Source organism: Rhinopithecus bieti, unplaced genomic scaffold (genome assembly GCF_001698545.2).
Source record: "Rhinopithecus bieti isolate Rb0 unplaced genomic scaffold, ASM169854v2 scaffold_14826, whole genome shotgun sequence".
Lineage (NCBI taxonomy): Eukaryota > Metazoa > Chordata > Mammalia > Primates > Cercopithecidae > Rhinopithecus > Rhinopithecus bieti.
In genome coordinates this window covers 3,450,862-3,473,775 of record NW_016808328.1, presented here as the reverse complement: position 1 = coordinate 3,473,775, position 22,914 = coordinate 3,450,862, and the positions used below count along the sequence as shown (strand labels likewise).

Below are 22,914 nucleotides of genomic sequence, written 5' to 3'. Positions count from 1 at the left end.
AGTGGGGGTGTGGAGGGGGCGGGCGGGCTGGCTGGGGTCATCTCAGTCCTCATGCTGTCAACTGCTAAAGCCTCAGGGTGCCTGGCCCCACTGTCCCATCGTGCAGCCCTTTACCCAGTTCCCTGGGAAGCCTGGGTGGAGAGGCCGGAGCAAAGGTCTGGGGCTGAACATGCCTTAACTGGAGCCTGGCCTGCTCCAGGGCCCCCGTGGGGAGGTGCAGGGCCGGGAGGGCGGGGGTCCTGAAGAGGCTTGCAGTTTCCCTGGTGCACAGCCCCATTACAGGCCCTTCAGGAAATGTCCCTGGAGGCTGTGAACTTGGCCCACCCCAGCCCATCTCAGCCCTCTCAGCTGCTGGCCAGCCCAGCTCCACTCCCAGTTCAGTGCCAAGCCTTTCCAGCCCGCTCCATCCAGCCCACGCAGCTCTCTCTCCTCTGAACTCTCACATACCCATAATTACAAATGACCATACTTTCCAAAGCAGAAATCAAGAAACCACTGAACAAAAGGATTTCTGGGCTACTTCTGAGTGTCAGAGGCAGCCTGGGAGATGTAGTTTGGATGCAGAGGTATTCAAATCTCTGAGACACGTTGATAGTTTTTTGGGATGACTACTATATTTATCATATTTTATTAATAAATCAACGCCATCCTAGGAGATGTGTGTTGGGCACATGCCACCCCATACCACTGTTAATTGTTGACTGGACACTTTAGCCTGGCAACTTCCTAGCTGTGTGGCCCTGGGCAAATCACTTGACCTCTCTGAGCCTCTGTTTCTTCATCTGTAAAATGGGAATAAACATGACCCCCACTCACAAGGCTGCTGTAAGAATTCAACAGGACAACCAAAGTGCTAATGTCGGGCACTTATGAGGTATAAGTACCACTTATTCCTTCTCTCCCAGGACTATCCACCCAAGAGCTCACACACCAAGCAAGTGAGCTCTCCAAAGACCCCCGGAGAGAATGAGACACAGGAGAGATCTGCCTGCAAAAGGTTCCAATGCATTCCTGGATCCTGCACTGTCTGAGCTGGGAGGGATCACCTAGCCCAACACCCTCATTTATCAGATGGGAAAACCAAGTCCCAGAGAAGGGAAGTGAGCATGTTATGGGGAACCAACCAGACTTGGAGGGCCTGGGTTCAATCCCGTCTCTGATACTTCTGGCTGCTGGGAGACTTTATCACTTTGAGCCTCATTTTTGTGCCTCCCATACCCCCATAATGCTGGATTAATAATTACGGCTAGGTACAGTGGCTCGCGTCTGTAACTCCAGCACTTTGGGAGGCCGAAGCAGGTGGATCCCTTAAGATCAGGAGTTTGATACCAGCCTGGCCAACATGGTGAAAACCTCATCTCCACTAAAAACATAAAAAGTAGCAGAGCATGGTGGCACGCGCCTATAATCTCAGTTACTCGGGGAGCTGAGGCAGGAGAATCACTTGAACCCGGGAGGCGGAGGTTGCAGTGATCTGTGATTGCGCCACTGCACTCCAGCCTGGGCGAAAGAGTGAGGCTCCATCTCAAAAAAAAAAAAAAAAAAAAAGCTGGATTATGTATGCAGAGTGTTAAGAATGGTGCTTTAGGGCAGCTGTGAGAAGAGAAAGGAGCCTCCCAGCAACTTGATGGCAGAGGCAGATCCAGGACCCAGCCTCTTGGTTGCTAACACAGGGTCATTTACCTTTCATGAAGCCACCTCCTCCTCTCCTTGGGGCAAGGATTCTCAAAGGCCAGGATAAGGGGCTACACAGATGAGGCCTCTGGGAAGGTGGCAATGGGCTAGGACTTTGTGGGGGTGCTAATCAGGGCCAGAGCCCTCAGTCTCAACCTCTGGCACCCAGAGCTGGTCCCTTCAGTCTGTCTTCAAGCCCCAGTCAGACAGGCCCAGTCTAGGAAATGGCAGGAAGGGCTGGCAAGCGAGGGATGCGTGTCCTTGGCAGGAGAACGCGACATCACAAGGACTCGGGTTACCGGAAATGGTAAATCTCCCCACTGCCTGTCACCTCCGACCAGGAATGTCTGCTGCCCCAGGGAACATCCTGTCCACCTGCCCTCAGACAGCCTAGGGATAGCCAGGAACCTGGACCCACTCTCTGCTCCCTGCCCCACCCCCAAGCCTCAGGTTAGCTGCCGGGTCCCCCTAGCCAAAGGGTACCCGTCATTCTGGGGCAGTGAGGCTGGCTGTAACTAACTGACTAATCCCAGCGAAGGAGCCATCCTAGGAAATGTGTGTTGGGCACGGGGAAGAAGGAGAAGGCTAGAAGGAGAAACCCCCAAATGATTGAGAGTTACCCCCATATCTGATCCATCCAATCCCATCATACATGGATTCTGAGTCCCTAGTTTGGATGAAGGCTCTGATCTCGTTAACCCAACACAGGAGGCAGTAGTGTGAGCTCTGGGTGGGACTAACCTGGCCAGAGGCCTGGCTCTGCCACTTGCCAGCTGGGTGGCTCTGGGCAAGGCACCGCAGCACCTTCCGCCCTCATCTCTAATACATAAGTGACAGCAGCCTGTGACAGGAACCTGTGAAATTCGTGGCGCTAAGCTGTGAGTCATTTGGCCCAGGACCTGATGGGTAGAGAGGGCCCAGTAAACAGTGGCTATTAGGTATTGGGAAGTATTAGAAAGAGAAGGGGAAAAAAACAGTAATCGTTATAGGAGCAGGTACTATGAGCCACACAATATTCTCTGTCCTTGATGGGGCTGACCTAGTTGGAGACAGACGGACCATAAGTTAATACCCCAAATATACATGTCAAATGGTGAGAGTGCTGAAAAGAAAACACAGCAGGGTGAGGGGACGGGGAGTGGTCCGTTGAGGGTTGCTATTTCCCTGGGTATGGAGGGTGACGCTGACAGAGTAAGTCTGGTACCTGCTTAGAGGAGAGCACCCAGGCACCAGGAGCAGTGCCTATAAAGACCCCAGAGGCAGGAGGATCCTCAGAATGTTTTGGAAACAGCCAGGAGGCTGGTTGTCTAACCCCCATGACTGCCCTGAGAGCTAGGTGTAATTGTCTCTATCCCCTGGAGGAGAATCTGGCAGGGCCAGGATATGACCCTCCACAGCCAGGTGTCCAGGGACGACTCTCCTCAGAGCTCCCATGGGGAGGGGCAGAAAGGGAGAAAAGCGCAGGTGTCTGAGTCCAAGCTCTGATTCTTCCAGGGACTGGTCATGTGATCTCAGACCAGCTGCTTCTCCTTGCAGGGCCTCAATGTCCTTGTCACTCATGGGCTAGACATGCCTGTTTCATCCACTTCGCAGATGATGTGCCCAAAAGGAAGGGGAAGAGAAAGTATGGTGCTGGGAGGTGACCTTGAGCTTCTCTGGCATCTCACGCCAAAGTTCCTCCCTGGGCAGGTGTGAATGCCAGGTGCAGACCCTGCCCACCTGAACCACCCAGAGCAACGACCTGCCTGACCCCCAAGAGCTCACATCCTGCCTATGCCTGCCTGGGCCTTGTCCCACTCAGCACCCAGAGCCCAGCCACAGCCACAGCCTCTGTCCTGCACTCTGGTTCTGGGTGTCAGACATGCCCCTCGCCCCAGGGCCCAGCCCAGGACCGGCTCCTTGTGTTCCCAACCAGGTGGAGGGTCCATGATTGGCTTTTGTTACCAAGGGTGCCAAAGCGGGCCAGCCCTCACGGGCACCTGGCCAAATCCCGAGGCCCAGCCAAGTGCAAACAGCACGCTTGGCGCCCTGATACGGGCGCGTTAGAGCGGGCAGGCTGCCCACTGCCCCCGTCACAACAAACCATCATCTCCGCCCCCCTGAGGGGCCCAGGCAGCCGGCACCTCTGCTGGGAGCTGGGGACTAGGGACTGCCAGGGAAGGCCTCCTCCCCCTCTCCCACTGGGAATGGGTAGTGGGAATTTCAGAGCCTGGACATGGAGATACCAGATGCCAGCAGCTGAAAGGGCAGATATACGCAGACAGGCTGCAGGGAGCACGTGGGAAAATAACAGGAGCAGAGGAGCTGGATGAAGGCAAGTCACGGAGTTTTTTAACATTATGGGTGGGGTCAGGCAAAGGGAGAGTGAGAGGCTGCCGAGAAGAAATCAGGAAGGGCCCAGCAGAGAGAGGAGCAGCAAGAAGAACCAATGAGAGCCGGAACGGTTCAATATGGGACAGGGGACCAGCGATAATGACCACAGCAACTCCTTCCAGCAATACCCAGCAATTAACATAAACAGTGCTTCCGAGAGAACTTTCTGGTGCAATGGAAATGTTGCGTGCCTGCACTCATCCAGTAAGCTAGCTACTGAGCACTTCAAATGTGGCTAGTGCCATCAAGAAACTGAATTTTTTGCTGGGCATGGTGGCTCACACCTATAATCCTAGCACTTTGGGAGGCCGAGGTGGGTGGATCACCTGAGGTCAGGAGTTCAAGATCAGCCTGGCCAACATGGTAAAACCACATCTCTACTAAAAACAAAATCAGCTGGGCGTGGTGGTGTGTGCCTGTAATCTCAGCTACTAGGGAGGCTGAGGCAGGAGAATTGCTTGAACCCAGGAGGCGGAGGTTGCAGTGAGCTGAGATCACACCGCTGCACGCCAGCCTGGGTGACAGAACAAGGCTACATCTCAAAAAAGAAAAGAAAAAACAAAAAAAAAAGGCCTGGTACGGTGACTCACGCCTGTAATCCAGCACTTTGGAAGGCCAAGATGGGCAGATCATGAGGTCAGGAGTTGGAGACCAGTCTGGCCAACATAGTGAAACCCTGTCTCTACTAAAAATACAAAAAATTTGGCCAGGTGCGGTGGCTCACGTCTGTAACCCCAGCACTTGGGAGGTCAAGGTGGGTGGATCACAAGGTCAGGAGATCGAGACCATCCTGGCTAACACGGTGAAACCCCGTCTCTACTAGTAACACAAAAATAAAATTAGTAGAGCATGATGGTGAATGCCTGTAGTCCCAGCTACTTGGGAGGCAGAGGCAGGAGAATGACATGAAGCCGGGAGGCAGAGCTTGCAGTGAGCTGAGATTGTGCCACTGCACTCTGGCCTGGGCGACAGAGTGAGACTCCATCTTAGAATAAATAAATAAATAAATAAATAAATAAATAAATAAATAAATAATACAAAAAATTTGCTGGTGTGGTGGTGTGTGCCTGTAATCCCCGCTACTCCAGAGGCTGAGGCAGGAGAATTGCGTGAACCCAGGAGGCAGAGGTTGCAATGAGCTGAGATCACGCCATTGTACTCCAGCCCAGGTGAAAGTGCGAGACTCCGTCTCAAAAAAAAAAAGAAAGAAATGGAATTTTTATTTAAAACTTTATTTAATTTTAAATTTTGCATGAAATAGTCACGTGTGACTAGCAGTTACCATATCAGACAGTGCAGATTATATCATAATTGATCCTTAGGCCAAGCCTGAAGGTGGAGCTATCTCCATTTTACAAAGGAGGAAACTGAGGTTTGCCAAGGCTGCATAGCTGTAGGCCGCAGAGGCGAACTCAGAACCAGGCCTGGCCCTGCCACGGGGCTCCCCACCCACAGTTATTGTCAACGCTGGAAACAGCTAACGGAAATCGAACATGTGTGGTGATAAGGCTGCCTCGTTAATCAAGACATTAAGTCTGTCTGCTTTTGGCCTGAATTCTGTCAGCTACACCAGTTATCACACGCTGACCAGAAGTTCTGACCGCCTGTTTACAAAGGTCTTTGATTTTTTGACACTAAGAAAGGGCAGAATGGCTGGGCGCGGTGGCACATGCCTGTAATTCTAGCACTTAAGGAGACTGAGACAGGTGGATTGCTTGAGCCCAAGAAGTTTGGGACCAGCCTCAGCAGCACGGCAGGACCCCATCTCTATGAAAAATACAAAAATCAGCCAAGTGTGGTGGTGTGTGCCTGTGGTCCCAGCTACTCGGGAGGCTGAGATGGGAGGATCACTTGAGCCCAGGAGGTCAAGGCTGCAGTGGGCCATGATCGTGCCACCGCATTCCAGCCTGGGTGACAGAGCAAGACCCTGTCTCAAAAATAAATAAATAAATAAATAAATAAATAAATAAATCAGACAGGGCAGAATGGGGATGGAATAATCCCAGCTGGTCGAGAAGCCATGTCTTTAAGAACACTAGGAAACTTCAATGGCAAAAAAGCTGGGCTTGGCCTTCTCCACCTGGCTACCCTGACCCTATCAGCCCCCGAGGCTCCTAAGAACTGGGCGACACCCACTCAGGGTAACACAGGGCACATCTGCCTGCCTCTAGGCCTTTAGTCATGCAGTTCCCTCTTCTTGGAATGCTGTTCCCATGCCCCTCGAGCTAATCTATTCATCCATCCTTCAAGGCCCACTCAACACCACCTCTACTCTAAAGATTTTTTGGAACCCCTGTAAAGATATCCTTCTCCCTACAAGTATGTAGATTTAATTTGTACCTCAGAACACTAGAGATTCAGTCTTAATCATAATCACTTGAGTTAATGTCTCTTCTCTCCTGTTGGAACCAAAGCTCCTTGGGGACAGACACTAAGTTTTTTTTTCATCTTTTAAATATAAATATATACATATATATAAAACCTTTAGATACTTCCTAATGTCCAGCAGCTAGGGGATAATAAACAAATACTATGTTGAACCGAATGATAATATTGGCTTATAAGTTTGGGGATTCAATTTCTTATGGCTCTTCCCGAGTCTCCTGTGATCCCAGGAGAGGAGTCCAGACCCTTCTCTGCACTGAACTTCAATTTGTACCTCCGTAAAATGGGGACAATAGGCTGGGTGCGGTAGCTCACGTCTGTAATCCCAGCACTTTGGGAGGCCGAGGCAGGCGGATCACCTGAAGTCAGGAGTTCGAGACCAGCCTGGCCAACATAATAAAACCCTGTCTCTACTAAAAATACAAAAATTAGCAGGGTGTGGTGGTGCACACCTGTAGTCCCAGCTTCTTGGGAGGCTGAGGCAGGAGAATCACTTGAACTTGGGAGGAGGAGGGTGCAGTGAGCCAAGATGGTGCCACTGCACTCCAGTCTGGGCAACCAAGTGAGACTCTGCAGGGGGTGGGAGGGGAAAAAGGAGGGGTGGGACAATAACAGTACCTACCTTATTGGAAGATTATTTGTATTTACTCTATCTATTTAACACTATGTGCCGGGTACTTGACAAACATTGAGCTATCTTCATAACAGCCCCACAAGATCCGTATTATTGTTACTATCCTCATTTATAGAGGAGGGAAGTGATGGTGAAATTAAATAGATCAAAGAGCTAATGCAACTCAAGTGCTCAGTATAGTGTGTGGCACATGCTAGCTACTAAATAAACTGTATTAACAGTTGTGGAGTTTTTTTCTGAATAATAAAGGTCTACAGAATTAGGGGAAATTGAGGAGACTTCCCCAGGGCTGAGCACATAGTCAGCGTTCTCCAAGTATTTGCTGCTAGACTGTTTCAGTCCCACATGTACCAGTGATAGGTGGGGGGGACCCTAACTAAGCCCAGGGCCGCCCTTCTCTGACTCCCCTCCCCACTGGGCTCCTCCCCTCTCCTCTGATCTACAGAGCAATGGCTGCTCCCTGCCCCACAGGCCATGTCAGTAGAGAACCTCTTTCCAGCCCCCATCTTTCCCCAAAGACAGGCAGCATGGAATGACTTTGGGGAAATGACCTTTGTCCAGCTGTGCCGAGCCTGCAGGTGAAAGGAGACAAGAAAGTCTGATTAACTCTCAAAGGGGCTGGGGGCGGTGACTCACGCCTGTAATCCCAACACTTTGAGCGGCCAAGGCTGGCGGATCACTTGAGGTCAGGAGTTTGAGACCAGCCTGGCCAACACAGTGAAACCCTGTCTCTACTAAAAATACAAAAATTAGCTGGGCGTGGTGGCGGGCACCTGTAATCCTAGCTACCTGGGAGGCTGAGGTAGGAGAATTGCTTGAACCCGGGAGGCAGAGGTTGCGGTGACCCAAGATTGCGCCATTGCACTTCAGCCTGGGGGACAGAGCAAGACCCTGTCTCAAAAAAAAAAAGAAAAAAGAAAAAAAAAGGCTCAAAAGCAGGTAATACTCTCAACTTTCTCCAGTCCTGTCAGGGGTTTTGACACCCTATTCTTCACTGAACCCCCACCTGGACCAAAAAAAGGGAAGAGGGGAAGAATCTGGGAAGAGTATGATCACTGATGGAGTTTCCATGGCGGTCATCTCTCCAGGGGTGGTTTTCAGGATGAAATGAGACAGCAGACGGAAAGCAGCCCTTCTCCAACTTTGACAAGCACATGAGTCACTTGGAGATCTTGTCGGCATGCAGATTCTGAGTCAGTAGGTCCAAGAGGGGCCAGAAACTCTGCATTTCTGACAAGCTCCCAGTTGAGGCCCGGGCTGCTAGTGCCTAGACCACCCTTGGAGCTATAAGGACATAAAGGGATGACTGCACGCAGTAGGCCCTCCATAAAAGTGAGCTATGCCTTTGTTTCTTGTGATTTGATCTATAAGAAACTCTCCTAAGGGAATAGTGTGTGAGCTTGGGAGGCAGAGGTTGCAGTGAGCCGAGATCGTGCCACTGCTCTCCAGCCTGGGTGACAGAGCGAGACTCCGTCTCAAAAAAAAAAAAAAAAAAAAAAGAAACTCTCCTAAGGGACTGGAACTGTTTTTTCTTTTCTGAGGCAGAGTCTTGCTCTGTTGCTCAGGCTGGAGTGCAGTGGCACAATCTTGGCTCACTGCAACAACCTCCGCCTCCCGGGTTCAAGCAATTCTCCTGCCTCAGCCTCCCAAGTAGCTAGGATTACAGGCGTGCACCACCACACCCACCTAATTTTCATATTTTTAGCAGAGATGAGGTTTCACCATGTTGGCCAGGTTGGTCTCAAACTCCTGGCCTCAAGTGATCCGCTGGCCTTGGCCTCCCAAAGTGCTGGGATCACAGGTGGCTGAACTGTTTTTCCACTGCTGCTAATACTGAGGTCCAGTGACGTTGAGGGGTTTTGCCCAAGCACAGAAGGCTAGAAAGAGGCAGAGGCAGGATTCAAGGCCCAGTCTGCCAAGTCATCCTTCTCATGCATCACGCCACCCTAAACCCCACCTGCCTCGAGTAGCAGCCACAGGCGTGGAGCTGAAGACACCCCAGCTCTGCCCCTCATGCCAGTCACCGGATCCTTGCTGGGTCAGTCAGGCCTCCGGGCAGAGGCCCAGGCTCTCTAAAAAGAGGCCTTGGGCCATCACTTTCACTCCACTAGCAGCTGCTTCCAGTGGTTCCCCCCACATCGCCTTATAAAGTGGCCCAAGCTGCTCTTTTCCAAGCTGCAGTTTAATTTTATATGGAGTGAACTGACCGTCCTCTCTGCAGCCTCAGCCCACTGCTTCACACATTCCTGTTGGAGCAACATTACCTAATTTAACCATAGCCCCTGCTCGCTGGGACTCTCAAAATAGCAGCCGCCAGTAGGGGAAAATGCCCTAATGTTATCAAAATAAAACAGTTCTCCCTCCTCCCCCACTCTTGGCCTTTGCCAGCCGCAGGACCCAGCCCAAGGAGGAATCCAGGCTGAGAGGTCTAAGGTGGGTCCAGCGTGCCTGAGATCTCTGCTAAGCCCCTGTTCTCTTCATCCTTCTAGCCCTTTCCCACATGCCCTCTTCAAACATGTGTCTGGGATCTGCCTATGCCTCCTCCCCGCCCCCAACCCCCCTCCCCCGCAAATCTTCCAGCTCATCCCCAACGGCCACTGTCGCCCTGGTTACCCAAGACGAAAATTCAATTTCCCTTTCTACTAATAACAAAAACTATGATGGTAATATAACAATTACTGCCATTCCCCAGGTATTAATTGTGAACTAAATACCTCCCCCCCAGTGGCTTGCTGCCATCGCAAAGTAGGGATTAGCATTCTCTTCTTTCAGATGAGGAAGCAGCCCCTTAGAAAGGTAAAGTGACTTGCCCAAGGTCATACAGCCCAGAACTGGCAGAGTTGGGGGGTTGGAAGCCAAGCCCAGCTGCCCCAAAGACCCTACTCATCACACCAGGACTCCTGTGCAGGGTCTGAGCCCAGGAGAGGAGGAGTGCAGGATCTTCTGAGCTAGAAGGGGCTTGCTTGCCTCGTGTATTATTGCAGGGTCTGTTCATACAGCTGCCACCAAACCACAGGGCCTGTTATTATACCAGAGTTCACACTGCACCTAGATCCTGTGGGCCCTAAGACTGTCCCCAGGACCCCAGGTGCACAAGCAGCCTGTCAATATGTGACTCTAAGCCCCTGCTTCCCTGCCCCATGTACCCCAGAGCAGGCTGCCACATTAAAGCAGGGAACACTGGACTACCGACATACCTCGGGTGCAACCAGTGGTTAAGGGGACTGGGAGGGCCCCCTCCTCTGCTCTCCCACTCACTCAGAGTAATCATTAACCAGGGCAGAGCCAGCGTGGAGAGCAGGCAGAAGCCCAGGCTGCCGCACCCCCAGCATCTGCTCCTCCCCACTGAGTGCCTCCTGGGGCCACTTCTGTAGCCCGGCTGGCCTGGTGAGGCCTCTGGCAGTGGAGAGGGAAAGCTTGGACCACCGGCTGTCCAGGAAGGCTCAACCTGCTATCCCAAGAGAAGGTCCCTGAGGGCACTGACAGAGCCTTCCGCCCCCTGCACTCACACCCTTTCCCATCTTGCTCCCCTCCCAACATTATGAAGATCCCGTAAGAAAACAGTGTTGGAGGAGAGGATGGATTCTGGGACTTAGGGCCTTCCCATAGCAGGGGTGAGGTGGCAGGTGGGGTTGCAGGGGGACACACAATAGAACCGAGATGCAGAGGTTTATCTAGGACCAAGTACCAGGGGCCCTCTCGAAGGAGGAAAAATAAAATCACAAAATAATAGCTCCTGTTATTTATCAACTGCCTATTCTGGCTATAAGCTATTATATGATCTCTAATCTTCACCAAAACCCTGCAATGTAGGAATTGCCATTCCCACCTGACAGAGGAGGCTCAGAGAGGCGAACTCACCAGCCCAAGGTCACACAGCAATAAGTGATGAAGCTAGGACAGGTCTCAGGACTATGCCTCCTGCCCACGACACTGTCCCAAAGTACAACCTGCAGAATGAAACGGTGCAGAATTGATGGACAGGAGCTAACAGCCACAGTAAGGAGGCTCTGGGCTGTTTGAAGCCTTTTAGCTCCTTAGCCAGGGTCCTCCTGGTCTTTCTAAAACCAAGTGTCCTGGGCTTAGAAACCCAAACTATGAGAGGGCAGCGGAGGGAGCAGGAGAGAGGCCTGTTGCTAGAGAGGGCGCATCCCCCCCCAATTTGAAGTACCAAGTAAAGGTGGCCCCTGGGGCTTCTAGTACCTGTCAGGGCACAAGGTGGTTCTTCTGGGAGATGAGGGGGAGGTGTAGGTGGAAGGAGGAAGCACCTGAAGCCAACGTGAGGTGGGGCCTCTTGGAGGAAGGTGGCCCTGCCTAAAACCCCCCTGCCTAGGAGGCCACAGTCCTTCCAGCTAGAGAATTCCCTTCAATTGCTCAGGTGAAACCAGAGGTGGGGCCCAGGCCGACTGAAAGCTTTGATCTTATCACACATTCCTGCCCCAGCCATCCCTGTCCCCCCTCCTCGACCCCTACCAGGGAGGTGGGAAGCCAGACTGACTTAATTAACCCTTTCCTCCCATTTCCTCCCATGTCCTCAAGTCAAATCCAGGCTTAAGCTGATCTGTTTCCCCCATCCCGCCCCACCCCACCCCAGGAGGTAGGGAGAGAAAAAAAGGGAGGAAAGTGAAAAGCAGGCACCCCAAGACTGCACCCCTCATTTAACCCACTCAATGCCAGGGAACCCCAAACCTGGGCTCCGTGGGCAGCTTCCATTTCTCCTAAATGAAAATAACCAGACACAGCCGGGCACAGTGGCTCACACCTGTAATCCCAGCACTTTGGGAGGCTGAGGCAGGCGGATCACCTGAGGTCAGAAGTTCGAGACCAGCCTGACTAACATGGTGAAACCCCATTTCTACTAAAAATACAAACATTAGCCGGGCCTAATGGTGGGTGCCTGTAATCCCAGCTACTCGGGAGGCTGAGGCAGGAGAATCGCTTGAACCTGGGAGGTGGAGGTTGCAGGGAGCCTAGATTATGCCACTGCACTTCAGCCTGGGTGACAGAGCAAGACTACGTCTCAAAAAAATAAAATAAAATAACCAGACTCAACATAAATAGCCCTCGCTATTTTACACATCCATGAGCTCATCTGAGACTCATAATAAAATCGGCCTGCTCTTCTCCCTGCTGCTGTGGGCCCTCCCCCTGCGCTCGCCCAGGGGAGCTGGCCCCCAGGTCCTCTCCTCCCACAGGCTCATTACAAGGGAAACAGACTCACCAATGGGTGCTGAGACCAAGTCACAAAGACTCAAGAGATCTCCCAGATCTTCCCTAGCCCAGAGCTTGGCACTTGGGAGCTGGGGTTATGCCTCCATCTCCCAGATGAGAAGTAGCTCAGAGAGCAGGGAACAGCCAGGAACAGAGGAAGGTGGAAGCTGCCTTCAGCGTTACCAGATCTACTGGAAGAAATTAGAGGCACGGTCCCTACTCTCTGGATGCCTTGGATCTTGTCGGAGAGGCAGGATTCATAAGCTGTAAGTGTCCAACACAACTCAAAGTCCAGACAATAGCAGAGTGTCAGGGGAAGGAATCAATGGCATCAATGAAGGAAGATATGGGATTGGTAATGTGGTGGGCTCCTTGAGGTGTCTACCACCCCAGGCTCCAGAGAACGGAACGCCACCAACTCTCGGGGGTAGTGAGCTGTTCTCTCCAAGAACTCAGGGTCCCTTTCTTCTGACTTGGAAGGTGGCCAACAAGCAAGAAAGGAGCCCATTTGATGAGTAGGAAAACTGAGGCCCAGGGAGGAGGGATGGTAGTTGGCTGGTGACCAAGTGGATGCCCAGGTCTTAACCTCTAGCCTCCCTGGTCTGACCAGCAATGAATGTCACCTCAGCTATCTTGGGGACTTCCTCTTATTCTTTCCCAACTTTAACAACTCTGGCAGCAGGCGAGTGTTCTTCCCGCTCTTGCACATGCAACAACAATGCGGACAATGTGAGTCCAGGGACAATGGGGACAACTCCTGGACCCTTGCCACAATGCTTTCCTCCTCTACCAGCCAAATCAGACTTGCTCTTTAAGCCCCATTTCCTCTAGAAAGTCTTTCCAGATCACTCATGCCCAATCAATCTTTTCCTTCCCCCGACACTCTACTATTGTCTGGACTTTGAGTTGTGTTGGGCACTTATAGCTTATGAGTCCTGCCTCTCCAACAAGATCCAAGGCATCCAGAGAGTGGGGACCGTGCCTCCAACTTCTTCCAGGAGGTCCAGTGATGCTGAAGGCAGTTTCCACCCTCCTCTGCGCCTGGCTATTCCCTGCTCTCTGAGCTACTTCTCATCTGGGAAATGGAGGCATAACCCCAGCTGTACAGGGGGACTGATACTGCAGATAAAACAATAAGCGCAATTTCAGGCACACAGCAGGTCCTCAGGCAGTGCTAGCTGAATATGTGAACGAATGAGTGGACAGAGGGATGGATGGAAGGATTCTTGAAGCTTCCACTGCACAGGGCTGTTGAAACAATATAACGCGGGACGTGGATGTAGATTTCACCTGGCAGCTGAGTCATGTGCTTCTCTGCCTTGTATTTCACCCAAGCCCCCAGTATGAGGGACCAGGCCCGCTCAGCAAAACTCACTGAACCCCCAACAGGGCAAAACCTGCAGGCCCCACAGGGAGCTTGGGACCTGACTGAGAGGAATCAGGGTTCCCAGGGGTCTCAATCAAAGGGAAGGCCACATCCATCTCTCTGGGGAACATTATCACTGGGTTGAAATGGAAGTCAAAGGGCAAAAAGGCACCCGAGTCTGTGAAGCTGGAACTGGCAAAGCCCAGGTGGCAGACATGCAGCCCCCTATAACCCTTTGCCAAGGCCAGCCTGGACCCACCTTCTCCACACAGCCCTCCCAGAATTCCTCTCTCTGGACACAACACGCTGGACCCACTGGGGAAAACAATGACGACTTGGGAGTCTGACAACCTGGGCTCCATTCCCAGGTGTGGCATGTACTGGGTGGATGAAGGGCCAGCCATTCCCCCTAGTTTTTTTTTTTTTTTTTTTTTTTTTTGAGACAGAGTATCTTTCCGTCACCCAGGCTGGAGTACAGTGGCACAGTCTTGGCTCACTGCAGCCTCCACCTCCCAGGTTCAAGCGGTTCTCCTGCCTTAGGCTCCCAAGAAGCTGGGACTACAGGCATGAGCCACCAGGCCAAGCTAATTTTTGTATTTTTAGTGGAGATGGGGTTTTACCATGTTGTCCAGGCTGCTCTCGAACTCCTAGCCTCAAGCAATCTGCCGCCTAGGCCTTCCAAAGTGCTGGGATTACAAGTGCAAGTCTGGCCCCCAACTCCCCCTCTTGATGCCTCAGTTTCCCGTTCTGCAAAATGGAGATATAATGCCAACTTCAAAAGATTGCTGTGAGTATTATATGAGATAATGCCTGGCAAGAGCCCAGTGGGAGGCTTGGCTCTAAAGAGGGTGGCGATTTAAATGGGAAGGTGTCAGCACTCCGGGAACATTAGCCAGCGACCTATGTGACTGAGGCCACTGGGGAGGAGAACCTGCAGGTCCCAGGACAGGGAAGAGACTGGTCTGTCCCCAGGAAACTCCTGGGTTTCTGTTACTCTGGCCTGAGGGTCATAGGAAGGCAAAAGGCAGGAGAGGATGAAGAGCTATGAAAGTGATAGAGGCTGCTGGGCGTGATGGCTCACGTCTGTAATCCCAGCACTTTGGGAGGCTGAGGCGGGTGGATCACCTGAGGTCAGAAGTTCGAGACCAGCCTATTCAACATAGTGAAAGCCCGACTCTACTAAAAATACAAAAATTAGTCAGGTGTGGTAGTGCATGCCTGTAATCCATAATCCCAGCTACCCTGGAGGCTGAGGCAAGAGAATCGCTGGAATCCAGGAGGCAGAGGTTGCAGTGAGCCGAGATGGCACCACTGCACTTCAGGCTGGGAGACAGAGTGAGACTCGGTCTCCAAAAAAAAAAAAAAAAAAAAAAAAATGATAGAGTAGAGGCCACTAGGGCTGGGATTTATGAGGCCAGAATTTCAATCCATCCAGCCCAGCGAGGGTTCCAAGAAGAGGCATGATCCCAGTTCCCAACTATTTGAAAATTGGAAACACCAAACAAGGAGAGGGTTGAGTCAGCTGGGGTTAGTTAGGAGGGGAGCCCAGGACCAGGAGGTGGGGGCCAGAGCCGGCTTCCTGGGAGAGAGGCATGGGCAGGCGTTGGGAGGTGGGGGCAGGGACCCGGAGGTGGGCTGGGAAGGGGCCAGAGGCAGCTGGGAATCCCAGCCCCAGCCATGGAGAAGCATCTGTGGGGTGACCCAAGGCCACCTCTGAAGTCCTCCCCAGGCTCAGGCCCCAGCCAGGCCTCCCCTTCCCCGCTGACTGGAATGGGAGAAAGATAGGGAAAGAGGCCAAATGTTAAAAAACACCTAGGTGTCACCCGCCTGGTGGGGAGGGGACACATCTCTAACCCACAGCCCAAACCCAAAGCATAGGAGGAGGTGGGGCAAGATCACCAGGCCTGTGTGTCTCTCTCTCCTGAGTCCTGCTGTTTCTCTGAGCCCACGGGAGCCAGACTCAGAGTCGAGCAGCCCCACACCCCACCAAGTAAGGACCAACTACGGGTTTGCCCAGAGCTTCCCGGGCAAGGTCCTGCCTCTTCCAGTGTAGGCCGGAGCGGGGATAGGGCTAGGATGGAGTCCCAGGACGTCCCCCACCCTCCTCCCGTCGCTACCCTCAGGATGCATGAACATCCTTTCTGCACCCATGGGAGCCACTTGGCCACATCTCCTGTTGCTCAGAGCCCACCAACTGCACACATCTGGGAAGGGGACAAGGCGTCCAAAGGCTCCAGCCTTTCCCAGGCCACACCCTGGGGTGTGCCCCCCTCCTTCTCCCAGTCCAGGAAGAAGCAATCAGGGTGGAAGGGTGGACTCTGTCCTACAGCTGCAGCCTCGGTAGAGGAAGGAGGGGCAGTGGCAGATCAGAGGCAGTTACACCCGGAGCTCTGAGACTGAGAAACAGGCCCAGGGAATGGACAATCCCTTACACAGCCATTCATTCAACAAGCCTAGTACAGGACCTGGGTCATAGAGAAGGCGTGCCCAGCTGGGCCCTGGGAACCCTGCCTCAGATACTCCACCGGCCTTGCCTTTAGCAGGAACAAGACTTAGTGCAATCACAGAGTGTCAAATATCTGCTGTATTCCAGGCACTGAGCGAGGTGCACCCACCTAGTTACTTCACAACCACCAGGAAGCAGGCCTCCCCATTTCACAGTTGACTGAGGCTCAGAGAGGTAAAGCAACTTGCCCAAGGTCACAGAGCCAGTCAGGGCTGGGCCAAGACGTGAAGGCAAGGCCTTTTGAGCCCACATCTTTCCCTTGACCATAGTGCCCAGGGAAGGGGCTCTGAAACCAGTGAGAACACAGACAAGTCAAAAATGGCAGAGTGGACATCCCAGCTTGTCCCACATCTTCTGGGGCCCTGCAGAGAGCATGGCTGGGCAGGCAGCTTCCAAGTACAGGGGCCAGAGCATGCCCCTTTCCAATCTCAGCAAGGAGCCTGGCCCTTCTTGGCCTGCTGGCTTCCTCAAAGCCATTAATTTGTTCACTTGAATTTGTTTGTTTGTTTGTTGTTTTGAGACAAGAGTCTCCCTATGACGCCCTAGCTGGAGTGCAATGGCATGACTCAGCTCACTGCAACCTCCACTTCCCAGGTTCAAGCGATTCTCCTGCCTCAGCCTTCCGAGTAGCTGGGACTACAGGCATACACCACCACACCAAGCTAACTTTTTTTTATTTTTAGTAGAGATGGGCTTTCACCATACTGGCCAGGCTGGTCTCGAACTCCTTACCTCAAGTGATTTGCTTGCCTTGGCCTCCCAAAGTGCTGAGATTACAGGCGTGAGCCACCACGCCCATCCTTTATTCACTTGAATTTTTTATTTTTTTTGAGACGGAGTTTTGCTCTTGTTGCCCAGGCTGGAGTGCAATGGCACAATCTCAGCTCACTATAACCTCCACCTCCCGGGTTCAGGAGATTGATTCTCCTGCCTTAGCCTCTTGAGTAGCTGGGATTACAGGCATGCGCCACTATGCCTGGCTGATTTTTTTTTACTATTATTTTTAGTAGAGACGGGATTTCTTCATGGTGGTCAGGCTGGTCTCGAACTCCTGACTTCAGACGATCCGCCTGCCTCGGCCTCCCAAAGTTCTGGGATTACAGGTTGTGAGCCACCTCATTTGATTTTTAATGTGTTCACCTACTATCTGCCTAGCATCAGGCAAACAGCAATGAACAAAGCCAAGTCCCTGCCCTCATGGAGCTTCCATTCTAGATGAGGGGGTAAGAATAAATCTGTAAGCCATGAGCTCCGGCTGTGGAGTTCTAAGGCAGAGTCCGCAACTCCACAAATGAACACTCAGCAAGATCCCCTCCACCTATGCCACAAGCCAATGCAGAGGCCCCAGCTTGGGCGGGGACGGGGGAGCTCCTGGCTGGAGATGGGTAGGGGGATGACTGCCAGGCATGTGAGCCAGTCCAACCCCCACCCACGCTGTCCCCTCCATCACTTTCCATTCTTTTTTTCTCTTTTTTTTTTTTTTTTTTTTTTTTTTTAAGAGACAGGGTCTTGCTCTGTCACCCAGGCTGGAGTGCAGTGGCGAGATCATGGTTCACTGCAGCCTCCGCCTCCTGTGCTCAAGTGAGCCTCCTACCTTGGTCTCCCAAAGTGTTGGGATTATAGGTGTGAGCCACCACTCCTGGCCCACCTGCCTCCTTTTTTTTTTTTTTTTTTTTTTTTTAAGAATTTTTATTATCCAAAGAAAAGATCGTAAGAGAAGACACAAAATAACTGTTCTGAGAATTCTGGACTCCATCTCCTGCCATTCTTGATCTTCCTCTTCAGCCCGCTCCTCCTGGAGTTTTCCCATCTCAGGTAGTGAGAGCTCCATCCTTTGGGATGCTGAAGCCAAAGACTGTGGAGGCATCTCGGACTCCTCTCTTTCCATCCCACCCCACATCCAACCCACTAGCAAATCCTGGTGACCCATTTTCAAAATGTACTGGGGATTCAACCATCTCCCACCTCTGTGGTCCTGGCTCGAGCTCCCATCGTCTGTCCTGGGTCACGGCCTCCTTGCCTTTCCCCTGGACCCCACCCCCCGCCGTGCTCCTCTCCACACAGCAGCCAGAGCAATCCTATGTAACACCAGGCCCCTTCAGTGACTTCTCAACTCACTCAGGCACAAATCCAAGGTCCTTCCCATGGCCAAGGCTCTGCCAATCACCCTCTACCACCCCCCTGCCTGCTGTGTCCACCACATTCCCCCTCACTGATGTTGCTCCAGCCCCACGGGCCTCCTTGCTTTTCCACAGACATGCCAAGGACACTCCCACCTCTGGGCCTCTGCACTAGCTATGCCCTCTGCCTGGAATGCCCTTTCCATTGATATCTGCGAGGCTTACCCGTTCACTTACTTCAGGTCTCCTTCAGTTCAAATTTATCTTATCAGAGGCTTTTCCTACCACCCCACCCTACCCCACTTCATCACTCACTGCCCTCTTCCCTGTTTTATTTTTTTCTTCTCAGCACTTGTCACCACCTGTTGTATTTCATTTATTGTCTGTCTTTCTGCACTAGCTATAATGCAAGTGACATGAGAGAGAGGAATCTGACATTTTTATTCTCTGAGGTAACCTCAAGATCTAGAACAGGCTGGGTGCAGTGGCTCATGCCTGTAATCCCAGCACTTTGGGAGGCCAAGGTGGGCGGATCACTTGAGGTCAGGAGTTCAAGATAAGCCTGGCCAACATGGTGAAACCCCATTTCTACTAAAAATACAAAAATTAGCTAGACATAGTGGTGCGCGCCTACAATCCCAGCTACCTGGGAGGCTGAGGCAGGAGAATCTCTTGAACCTGGGGGGCGGAGGTTGCAGTGAGGCGAGATCATACCACTGCACTCCAGCCTGGGCAACAGAGTGAGACACCATTCAAAAACAAAAAAAAACAAAAAACGGGCTGGGCGCGGTGGCTCAAGCCTGTAATCCCAGCACTTTGGGAGGCTGAGACGGGCGGATCATGAGGTCAGGAGATCGAGACCATCTTGGCTAACATGGTGAAACCCCGTCTCTACTAAAATACAAAACTAGCCGGGCGAGGTGGCGGGCACCTGTAGTCCCAGCTATTCGGAAGGCTGAGGCAGGGGAATGGCGTAAACCCGGGAGGCGGTGCTTGCAGTGAGCTGAGATCCGGCCACTGCGCTGCAGTCCGGGCGACAGAGCAAGACTCCACCTCAAAAAAAAAAAAAAACCACGATCTATAACACAGTCAGACACAAATAAATTAACATAAAAGATGCCCCACAGATATTTGTGAAATGAATTTTTTTTTTTTTTTTTTTGGGACTACAGGCACTCGCCACCACGCCCGGATAATTTTTTGTATTTTTAGTAGAGACGGGGTTTCACCGTGTTAGCCAGGATGGTCTCGATTCCTGACCTCGTGATCCACCCGCCTCGGCCTCCCAAAGTGCTGGGATTACAGGCGTGAGCCACCGTGCCGGGTCTGTGAAATGAATTTTAACAAATGCTTAATCACATACATCATTTGTTCATTCATTCATTAAATACACTCTGCAAGGCTTTGTGCACCAGATACTCCCCTAAAACCCAGAGCAACAGAACACCCTCCTCCACGGCTCAGGGAATGGGCTCTGGTCAGGAGCTAGGAGCTGGTCCTAAGGCTATCTCAGGATGCCACAGATGCCCCCAGGGATGCTTTGAGGTCCCTGTAGGCCTGGCACAGATGAGCATCATGGAAGGGAAGGGAGGGTGGTTCTGGGGGCAGCGATACTCAAAGGCCCCACAATCCCAGGCCTCAAAGAGCCACCTTGTTCTCGGGGCTTTCATGACAGCACCCCCAACCCAGCCACCCCCAGCAGCCACGAGCCACACCCCTCTCAAGGCTGCTATTGACACAGCCCTGACGCCACCGGGCTGGGCAGTGAGGCCGGCGGCTCCCCGCGAAGTGAGTTCCACACATACTTCTGGGTTTCAGTCAGCCAGCTCTGGGCGCTGGGGCAGCTGGCCCTGGGAGCAGGAGGGGGTGGCAGGGCCAAAGAGGCCAAGGCCCAGGCTGAGGCAACATTCCAGCAGGGCCGGGACCCTCGGTGCAGACTCCCTCTTCTTGGCAGGAGCAGGAGCAAGAGGAGGGAAAGGCCAGGGTAGGCCCTGGGATGGGGAGAGGTGGGCCCAGCAGATCCTTGGGAAGCTGCCGGGGAACCGAGTCATATTCACTTCCTCCTCCAGCCTGACCCCTTGCAGCTGGGACTGGATTGGGCGGACGGGAGGGGGGGCAACAGGCCAGGGCTGGGAACCCTTCCCATATACCCCAAGTGGTCTGAGGGTGCAGATCCCACACGTCTGGCCTCCAAGTGGCCTCTGAATCATTGCTCCAGATCTTTCCATAGCCTGGACAGGCCCTCCTGCCCTCCCTCCTGAGCCTCTCACCCCAAGGCCAGGCAGCCCTTGAAGCTCTGCAGACTCAGGCTAAACCTTGAGCCCCCAGGGAACAGCCAGAAAAAAACAGTGCAGGCTCCATGCAGGACAACCAGAAGGGTGTTCTTCCCCTTCCCCCACCAGCAGCATGGCAGGGGCAGGGGCCTCTGACCTCCCACACTGGGCCTAAAAGCCCCTGGATAAATTCCACTCCCTACAGAGTCCCAGGGAATATCTGAAGAGGACGCTAATGAGTTAACAAACCTAAAAATGACCACCCTAGAGTTTAGTTCCTAGGCTTCCCCAGCCCAGGCACAGGCATCCCCAGGAGACCCCACGGACACTGAGGCACACCCACACTAAAGAGCTTCTGTTCCCAAGCCAATCCCTGATATTCCTTGCCTGAGGTAGCCCCTTTACTACTTGAGACCAGAGTTCTTAATCAACATCAGTGACAAGTTGTAGCAATATCTACTGACTGCCCGTTACACGCACATGGGGCAGTAGGTGGAGTGATTAGGAGAGCTTCGTCTGGATTCAAAACTTGGCTCGTAGCATCTCTGAGTGTGTGGATATGTAAGTCACTGGGCAAGTTACGTAACCTCTCAGTGCCTCAATGTCCTCTGCTTAGAGAATGGGGATCAGGTTAGTAGCTATAGCTTAAAACATTCAACAAACATATTCACTAAGCATTTACTACCTGCCAGGTGCTAAAGACACAGCAGTGGACAAAAACAGATGAGATCCTGCTCTCGTGGAACTTAAACTGAGCAGGAGGAGGCAGATAAACACATAAACAAATACAGACAAATGCAGGTCAGACAATTGTGAGAACAAAAATAAAGCAGTTTAAGGAGATAGCCATTATGGGCAGAGTGGTAAGGACCTGAAGAAGGAGAGGGAGAGGGTCACGTGAATATTACAGGGACAAGTGTTCCAGGCAGAAGGAACAGCAGACGCAGAGACCCTAAGGTGGGAGTGTGTTTCACATGCTCAAGAAACAAGAACAGTCAGGCGAGGTGGCCCGTGCCTGTAATCCTAGCACTTTGGAAGGCTGAGGTGGGAGGATAGCTTGAGTTAAAGAGTTCAGGACCAGCCTGGGCAATATAATGAGACCCCATCTCTATTTGTTTTAAATTTGTATATTCATTGGAAAAGAAAAGGCTGGGTGCAGTGGCTCACGCCTATAATCCTAACACTTTGGGAGGCCGAGGAGGGTGGATCACTTGAGCCCAGGAGTTTGAGACCTGCCTGGGGGAACATGGCAAAACTCTGTCTCTATAAAAAATACAAAAATTAGCCAGGTGTAGAGGAGGGTGTCTGTAGTCCCAGCTACTCAGGGGGCTGAGGTGGGAGGATCACCTGAGCTTGGGAGGTTGAGGCAGCAGTGAGCTGTGACTGTGCCACTGCACTCCAGCCTGGATGACAGTGTGAGACCCTGTCTCAAAAAAAAAAATAACAAACAATAGAAAAGAAAAAAGAAAAGACCGGTGTAGCTGGAGGAGTTTGAGAGGGGCAGGTGGCAGGAGGCCAGGTCTTGCAGAGCCTCGTAGGCTATATTAAGTCAGGGGCTGGGACCTAATTCTGAGCACCGCAGGGAGGTGGTGAGCAGGAAACACAGGTGAATGGGAGGATTCGCTGAGAAACTCAGAGCAGACAGTGGGTGCTGGGTAAGTATGAAGTACCTGTATTACTTTGTCATCATCATCATCAGCCTGGCACCCCAAGAGCTCCTTCCTCTCTACTTTGCTCACACGTCTTCCAGGCCCTGAACCCAGTCACCTCCTGCCACCTTCTTTCCACCGTCTCCCGGGCAGGGCCTCAGACCCACAGATCCCAACTTGTCTGCGCTCAGCCTGAGAACAGGCCCGGGCCAAGCCAGGCAGGGGCCACAACTCCCCAGACACGAGGAACTGGGCCTAAGGGATGGGGGGTGGTCCATCTCTGCCCCTTCCACCTCCACCCCGCAGACAGACCTGCAACCTGCCCTCCTTCCCTCCAGGAATGTCCAGGACACACTCAAAACCCCATGCTGTCCTGGCTGCAGGTATGGAATAGGCTAGTGTCGGGGGACAGAGCAGCTGGCTGTGTGGAGGGGAGGGATGAGGGACTGCCAGGAAGGGGAGGCTCCTCCAGTTCAGCTGGCAGCCTCCCCAGCGAGGAAATCCAGCTGAGGCAGGAAACAGGTATCTCAGCGACTTCCCTCCTCAGCCCTGGAAAACACCTTAATCACCACCGAGGCTCCCTCAAGACGCCTGTCCCCTGCAGGGCCGCCCCAAAGGGGTCAGCAGGCCAAGGCCTGCCGAGTCACCCAGGCCCAGCCCCCTCCTCCAGCAAGCCTCCTCACCTCCCAACAGCTGAAATTACACCTACACTTAATCACAGAC

The 22,914-nt window shown here is 52.6% G+C and overlaps 1 protein-coding gene across 1 annotated transcript in view; it reads right to left on the bottom strand.

The window, feature by feature from the left end:
* Nucleotides 1–13,759, bottom strand: part of HSPG2 (heparan sulfate proteoglycan 2) — a 111,080-nt gene extending 97,321 nt beyond the window's left edge. The window contains 2 exon segments of the mRNA XM_017886455.1: nt 10,325–10,462; nt 13,653–13,759. Coding sequence (XP_017741944.1) covers nt 10,325–10,462; nt 13,653–13,759 — 245 coding nt within the window.
* Between the last annotated feature and the right edge of the window lie 9,155 nt (nt 13,760–22,914).